This window comes from Lacerta agilis, chromosome 7, assembly GCF_009819535.1.
Source record: "Lacerta agilis isolate rLacAgi1 chromosome 7, rLacAgi1.pri, whole genome shotgun sequence".
In the NCBI taxonomy this organism is placed as follows: domain Eukaryota; kingdom Metazoa; phylum Chordata; class Lepidosauria; order Squamata; family Lacertidae; genus Lacerta; species Lacerta agilis.
Window position 1 is genome coordinate 84,667,890 of NC_046318.1, and position 8,420 is coordinate 84,676,309.

The 8,420-nt window shown below is 45.2% G+C and overlaps 1 protein-coding gene across 1 annotated transcript; it reads right to left on the reverse strand.

Annotated features, from left to right (window-relative positions):
- Positions 1-6,817: 6,817 nt before the first annotated feature.
- On the reverse strand, positions 6,818-8,337 carry LOC117049419. The gene is made up of 3 exons (XM_033154074.1): positions 8,158-8,337; positions 7,102-7,552; positions 6,818-6,990 (listed from the first exon to the last, which is right to left on the reverse strand). Exons 1-3 carry the CDS (start codon positions 8,200-8,202, stop codon positions 6,875-6,877), a joined length of 612 nt encoding a protein of 203 aa, XP_033009965.1. The 5' UTR covers positions 8,203-8,337; the 3' UTR covers positions 6,818-6,874.
- Between the last annotated feature and the right edge of the window lie 83 nt (positions 8,338-8,420).

The following is an 8,420-nucleotide window of genomic DNA, read 5'->3' on the forward strand; positions in this document are numbered from 1 at the left end:
GGCTGATCGCCGAAGAATGGATGCTTTTGAATTATGGTGCTGGAGGAGACTCTTGAGAGTCCCATGGACTACAAGAAGATCAAACCTCTCAATTCTGAAGGAAATCAGCCCTGAGTACTCACAAGAAGAAGAGGAGGAGTTTGGATTTGATATCCCGCTTTATCACTACCCGAAGGAGTCTCAAAGCGGCTCACATTCTCCTTTCCCTTCCTCCCCTACAGCAAACACTCTTGTGAGGTGAGTGGGGCTGAGAGACTTCAAAGAAGTGTGACTAGCCCAAGGTCACCCAGCAGCTGCATGTGGAGGAGCGGAGACGCGAACCCGGTTCACCAGATTACGAGTCTACCGCTCTTAACCACACCACCACACTGGCTCTCAGAAGGAAGGACAGATCCTGAAGCTGAGGCTCCAATACTTTGGCCACAAAATGAGAAGAGAAGACTCTGGAAAAGACCCTGATGTTAGGAAATATTGAGGGCACAAGGAGAAGGGGACAACAGAGGACTAGATGGATGGACAGTGTTCTCAAAGCTACCAACATGAGTCTGACCAAACTGCGGGAGGCAGTGGAAGACAGGAGTGCCTGGTGTGCTCTGGTCCATGAGGTCACAAAGAGTCAAACATGACTAAACGACAACAACTGTTTCTATCAACTTGTAACGCAAATTCTACGTTATGTTTTTTTTTTTTTTGAATTTATCAAATAAAGGAGGGGGGGATTGGCCCAGTAGCTGATGAGCAACCAGTGCAGACCTCTGCCCTATGTTGGCAAGGCCTCACTCCTGTTAGCAATTGTGCTGCAGTATCCTGCACTGGATTGGAAGATAGGGTTGCCTGGCGTGCTCTGGTCCATGGGGTCACAAAGAGTCTGACACGACTGAACAACAACATCCTGCACTAACTGCAGCCTCCGGATCAAGCAGAGTGATGCATCTTCGTACTCTTGAGGGCCATGCAAATTTGTACAACTTCAAGGCTTAATTCCGTCAGAATCTGCCCTGATTATTACGTGTTTAAATGCAAAAATCTCACTTGCATTCATTGATGGAAAGGGCTGGGGCTGTGATTTGTAATGTTTTTACCGTCAATATTTGTATATTTTAATAGATTATATATGTATGTATGTATACATACACAAATTTGGCCACCTCATGAGAAGAGAAGACTCCCTAGAAAAGACCCTGATGTTGGGAAAGATGGAGGGCACAAGGAGAAGGGGACGACAGAGGATGAGATGGTTGGACAGTTTTCTCGAAGCGACTGGCATGAGTTTGGCCAAACTGTGGGAGGCAGTGGAGGATAGGGGTGCCTGGCGTGCTCTGGTCCATGGGGTCACAAAGAGTCGGACACGACTGAACAACAACAACAAATACACAAATACATACATAGTTTTAGCTAAATGTTTAGCTGTCTCTATTTTATCTGTAAGCTGCCTTGAGTCCCTGGAGAAAAGGCATAACAACAACAACAATTTGAGCTTTTCTCCTAGGTTAGTGTGTGCAGGGCACTTGATTCATAAGGATTTATATAAGCCAGGGGGTGGGGAGCAGTTGCACAAAGCACAGCCATCTGCTTTCATTTTTAAAATGATTTTCATTTATTTGCTATTTACATTTAAAGGTAAATAAGAACGAAAGGCATACAATTAGGGTGAGTACTCAGTAAAAAATAAAAATATGTCCCCTACTCTCACTTGCCAATGTTCTGTCCCACCAGCAAAATCAACAGGATTTTAAAATGCTATAATTTTATTTTATTTTATTAATAATAAGTTAACTTTTGATACATCTGGGGAGTACTTCAAAAGGAAGAACACCAGAAATATGATAATTGATAGAACCCCTAAATAAATAATATTGGATGCAGCACCAGCTACGGGAAACAACTTTCATACATTATAGAAAGATGGAAAGATGAATCTAAGGAATCAAATATGAAGGATGTTTAAAATCTCCTTTGTAAAAAAGTCAGAAGCCTTTCTAGTGGGTATACTGTAATTGGTACAGACATTCCTAAAAATATGAGGAAGGTCTTTATGTATGCAACAGTTGCAGCAAATATTTTAATAGCAAAGAATGGAAAGGAGAAACTACCCCAACTACCCGGTAAATTGGACTGGCAGGCAAAACTATTGGAATATACAGAACTAGCAAGAATGACAGGAAGAATTAGAGACAATACCGAACAAACTTTTATTAAAGAGTGGGACATATATAGAAAATATCTTAAAGAGCATTGTAGAAATGTAAATCCTCTGGCAGGCTTATACTGATTCCTGTATGAACATAGAAAACTTTGCAAAAATAAAAGGTTGAAGAGATAATGAAAAGCGGGTTACATAAAAGAAAACCGGGACCCTTGATGCGGTGACTGGAAGTCACAATGGAAGTTATGTTGTAAGAATTTAATTTATTCTTTGTAAATCGTAGTAATCTTTGGTTCTTTTTGGTTGATTATAATTTTTCTTGTTAAAACTAATAAAGCAATAAACATTTTTAAAAAGTGAAAGGGAGGGAGCCTGCTGCCCTCCAGGTAGTGGGTCTCCAGCTCCTATCAGTCCCACTCTGAATGGCTAGCAGTTGTAGTCCAACAACATATGGAGGGCTACAGGTTCCTCATTCCTGATTTAGCACCTGCGGTGTGCTAGAGACTCAGCGCCTTCCCCAGGGGGCTTATCTTTAACAGGATAGGTGGGGCAGAGGTAAATTGAGAACTGCACTGGATGGGGCTGATGGGAGTTGAGCTGTTTTGCCAAACACCTGGAGGGCACCAGGTTGGCAAATGCTGCTCCAGAGAGGAGGGAATGGGAACTACATGCTAGAGCTGCTTGCTTGCAAGTCTGTTTTCATTTCACCAGGCTAATCTCCAATCCCCCTGAAAGATTTTGAAAGCAAAGCTGGCTGCTGAACTTTCCTGATTATTTTCAGCCTCCAAGGAACAGAAGAACCGTCAGCATCAAGGCAATTTCCTCCTCGCACAGCATCTTTCCTCACAATGTTCCTGATTAGTTTTACTGAACTGCCTCTTGTCTGGCTCTTGCGCTTTGGTGGGGGAATTATTTTTGATTGCTTGGTGTTCCCAAATTCACAGGTGACCTTAACTGGAAAAATTCAATTTCATCAGGTAGCAGACAACCTGACAGTGTAATTGGCTCTATCAGGGAATGACAACTTTAAAATTTTGAGAGTCCATTCTGTTCCCTATGCTTCCATTTCTTACAAATCTGTGAGGGGTCATGTAGCATAGTGGTTACAAACCCAAACTAGGACTGGAAAGATCTGGATTCAAATCCCCATTTGCTTGGTGACATTGTTTGGAACACTCACTATCAACCTCACAAGGTTGTTGTTGTTGGGGGGAACAGACATTATTGAGCTCCTTGGAGAAAAGGTGGGACATAAATAAGAATGAGGTTGGGGAATAAATTTGATTCATTTTGCATTTTAAAACAAATTACAACACTTGCACTTTCCAGGAAAAAAAATATGAGAACCAAAGCACAGCCATCCTTCAAGCTTGTCCAAATTTTGTGATGCAGGTCTCCAAATACACAGCATTTTCCAAAATGCATATATTTGGGGAAATTGTACATGACAATATATTAAACAAAATAACGTACAAAAATGCATTAAGTTAGGGATAACTGCTTGACAAAATTGTACATTTGTTACTTCTGAGACAGACAGATGACAGCAAGTTCAAATGCAAAGCTGCATAAAAAATGTGCTTATTAGGAGAAATTTGCACTAAAACGCTGATTAATTTTCATCAGGATTTAAAATATATATATCGACAAATTTCTGTAGCAATGTGGATAAGTGAATTTAAAATTGGAAAATGAGAAAGTAAGAAAACCAAAAGTGAAAGATCCTTTAATCCCTAAATAAGAATGTAGTATGGTAAAACTCTTTAAGTCTCTCTACATTCTCCCTCCTTTTAACTTGAAGCAGATGTGGCATCCTTGTGATCATCTTTGCTGCTGTGAAAATAGCCTCTGATCAAGCACTATATTTAGGTGATTTCTTTTGTGCACTCTGCTGTTTTCTGCTCTGAAGTTTTCCTGCTTTCACTTCCACCTGCTTCCAAGGTGTAATAAATTTTTCATGCCACAGCTCAAGCTGCTAAAGCAAAATGCAGTTATGTTTTTAACTGTCAGCAGGCGAGAGTCTTGCTTTATTAGCCTTTGCTGTTAATGCTTTCTTGGTTGGCATCAATTTTTCAGCCGTGAGGATGCTCTCCCTGACCTAGAAATGTAAAAAGAGGAGGAAGAAATCTCACCTGCCAAAATCTGGCATTTGGGGCTGCTATTAAAGGCACACGAGTCATTAAAAATGAGTCGATTTGGGGAGCTGTCAAAGCCTTTGCCATCTAAGGCTGGCCATTTTTATGCCTGGTTTTGCAGGATACTTGGCTTTTTTAAATGAGGTTGCAATTAGGTGTGCTATTGATAATAGTCAGTAGGTGGCGGTGATGGGTGATGGCTTTGCAACATTATTAAACTGCAAGAAAAGGGGGTGGTTTGGAAACCAGAGTCATCCTTATTGTAACACACTCCGCTTGGACAGGATGTTTGCCTAATATCAATGGACAGGGAGTTCCAGTAGGTAAATTATCTGAATGCAGCTACTTTCTCTCACTTTCATAATTTGTGAACTGGTTGGAGGGAAGGAGAAGTGTGTGGTCGTGAGTTAGTGAGAGGAACTGAAGGAGCCTGCAATGATTTGCATGCTATTTGGAAGTGTGTATATATATATATATCCCGCCCAAGGAGACTTTCAGGCCAACCCCCCCCCCCCCGGAATGCTTACTCGGATGTTAAGTCCCACTGAGTTCCATTATAGGACACTTCCAAATAGCATGCAAATCATTGCAGGCTCCTCCTATATATAGCTCAATATGCTTAAAATTCTACAAGGCAGGCTTAAGCAGTATGTGGACCAGAAATGCACGCTGCATTCTAAAGGGGCAGAGGAACCAGAGACAGGGGCGTTGCTAGGGGGGGCGGTGGGGGCAGTACGCCCCGGGTGACGGGAGGGTGGGGGTGACAAGCAGCGGCCCCTCCCGCCACTCCCACGCCCCGCCGCTCCCTCCGTCACCCTGGGAGCAACAGCGCACCCCGTCCGTGCAGCGCTGCTGCTCCTGGGGTGACCGGCGGCACATGGGGGTGACAAGCGGCAGCCCCTCCCACCATTCCCACGCACTGCCGCTCCCTCCGTCACCCTGGGAGCGGCAGCGCACCGCCGAACAACGGAGTGCGCCTGCGCGACATTTCATGCAGGTGCACTCTGTTGTCGGACTGCCGCTTCCGCGGCCTCCTTTTGAGCTGCAGAGGGAAAAGACGGCTCGTGGGGCTGCTGAGCGCGATGTGATGGGGGGCGGGCGGCGGGATGGGCGAGCAGCAGCTTCTCTGCTACAGTGGAGAAACTGCTGCTTGCCTCTCCACCCCCCCCACCTCCCGCTAAAGCAGGCTTTGGCGGGGGGCGCCAGAAGGTGGTTCGCCTACAAGAAGCCCTAGCACCGGTCCTGCTGATGACACAACCTTGATGGCAGAAAGTGAGGAGGACTCAACAGCCAAAAAACTAAGATCATGACCACTGGTCCCATCACCTCCTGGCAAATAGAAGGGGAAGAAATGGAGGCAGTAAGAGATTTCACTTTCTTGGGTTCCATGATCACTGCAGATGGTGACAGCAGTCATGAAAAGACGCCTGCTTCTTGGGAGAAAAGCAATGACAAACCTAGACAGCATTTTAAAAAGCAGAGACTTCACCTTGCCGACAAAGGTCTGTATAGTTAAAGCCATGGTTTTCCCAGTAGTAATGTATGGAAGTGAGAGCTGGACCATAAAGAAGGCTGATTGCTAAAGAATTGATGCTTTTGAATTATGGTGCTGGAGGAGACTCTTGAGAGTCCCATGGTCTGCAAGATCAAACCTATCCATTCTGAAGGAAATCAGCCCTGAGTGCTCACTGGAAGGACAGATCCTGAAGCTGAGGCTCCAAGACTTTGGCCACCTCATGAGAATAGAAGACTCCCTGGAAAAGACCCCGATGTTGGGAAAGATGGAGGGCACATGGAGAAGGGGACGACAGAGGGCGAGATGGTTGGATGGTGTTCTCGAAGCTACCAACATGAGTGACCAAACTGCGGGAGGAAGTGGAAGACAGGAGTGCCTGGCATGCTCTGGTCCATGGGGTCACGAAGAGTTGGACACGACTGAACAAAGCAATATATACATGTTATGGTTCTCGTTGGTTCTTCTGCCTTGAAAAGCCAAAAGGAACACACACAAAAAGCTCGAGCCTCATTTCTAGCCTTCCTCAATAAAGACACAGGAGCAGTTTAGGAAAGAAAATGTGGCAACACAGTTCGGATTATGGAAATGTGAACAGGAGTCTGTAACATGGGTCAGAGCAGGGCCGGATCTAGGTTTGATGAGGCCCTAAGGTACTGAAGGTAATGGGGCCCTTTATATGTCCAGCTGCCCATTGTCAACAACTAGTTGCCACTGTTTTTTGTGTTGAATATATTCTATATGATTATGGAACTAATAGGTATCTAGAGCCATTTGCACATGTTTCCATGCAACCAGTCCATGCAGAATGTAGGCACCCTATATATAGAAAGGAGCAAACCAGTGATATTTTAGGGAGCAGGCTAGCAGGTGGGGCCCATGACTTACATCATAGGAACCTACACAACACAAAACTCTGTTGCTGTATGTAGGTTTTATTTTATTTGTTTTTTTCTTATATTTTGGAAATGTACATCCAGTTTGTTTGCTCCTTTAAATTTTTTGGGGCCCCCCAAGAGTGGGGCCCTAAGCTATAGCTTGTTTAGCTTATACTGTACGTAAATCCGGCGCTGACATGGGTCAGATGACGAATTCTTTGTCTGCTTTTCTGCTGTTCGATTCATCACACATCAATGAAAAAGGCTGAGATTGGCATGTTTTGGTCAACTCGTCATCTAGCTCTGCTGCTATGGCACCTGTTGAGTAAGAGTACAGTAACGTTAGCTAACAATATGCCGACAATATTACAGTGGTATTTCAGTTCTTAACCCGAGGTACCATTGTTTTCTTAATTTGAATCAACTTACCTTCTATGATTTGCATAGTTTTGGTTTTCCCCGCAGAATATTTTCGTGCAATGGCAGAGTCCGGGAACATGTCAGCTACACACTTGTTGAAGTCGTCGCAGAAGGTGAAAGAAATGTTGTTTTTGGCACACAGCATGGCCATTTTAACCTCTGCATTTAAGACCTGGTCAGCCTCTGTGGTATTCCTAGTCACAGATGCAGACATCGTCGGGGCATGTTTCTGTGCCTCTAGCCTGCGCTTGTGCTTGGCCGATTTTTTATGCTGAGTGACATCGGTCCTTCCCCTGTGGTAGACACTAAAATCGCAACTGCAAATTGTGCAGAATGCATGACCGTGCCCCACTCTGCTCTTCTTCACAAAGCTAAATTCGCTTTCCCATTTCTCAAGATACTTGCACAACTTCTTTGCTTTTTTCAAAGGAATGTCTTCTCCGCCTCCATCCATCTCTTTCTTTGTTTGAAAAAGAAGAAAAGCAACACATCAGAGTAGCCACACATGCAATTCGCAAAGAGATTGCTCTTCTGTAGCAAACCTACCTCCTCCACATGCATACGTGGGGTTTGACTGGAGTAACGTAACACATGACTGGAAAGGTTTGCAGTTCCACAAACATAGGTGTGCACTGCCTCGAAATAAAAAGAAGCAGAAGCGAACAAACGAAGGCTCACTAAGGGGGGGGGGGGCATTGCTGAAAAAATGTCAACTTTGTAACCAGAGGTTCAACTGAATAGAATCTGAATCACATGCACCACAAGGCCTATGCAGCTTCAACTTAAGGTGGCTCCCTGACCTGGCTTTGCAGCAGCACCTGCAACAAAACGGCGTCCACTCAAAAAAACCCTCAGCTTGCATTAACTAGACACACACACACAAAAGAGGCGGTGGCAGCCTCCTCCTCCCCACCCCCCTCGCCACGAGATCGCCGCCCACCATTTCAGTCAACCAGTTCCTTTCCTTTCCCCCATAACAGTCAATCGAAGGAGCCTCCAAAACAAACCCAAAAGCCCACCCCCCGTTCCCACGAGATCGCCGCCCGCCATTGTACTCAGACAGACCTTATCCCCGGCAAGGGTGAGTGGGGCGTCGGTGTTAGTATCCATCCGATTCCGAGCCAAAGGCCCAAAGGCAGAAAGAAAGCCCAGCCAGCAGCCAAACGAAGCCTCAAGCGGTGGTTCCCACAGCCCAGCCACCCGGCAAAGGGATACAGCAGCAAGGGAAAGCGGTTGCAGCCAGAGAAGGATTAGACTCGGCGCCCAGCCAATGCAGTGAGCGGAACGTTCCTACGCGAATCCGGAGCCTGGGGGGATACAGGTCCGTC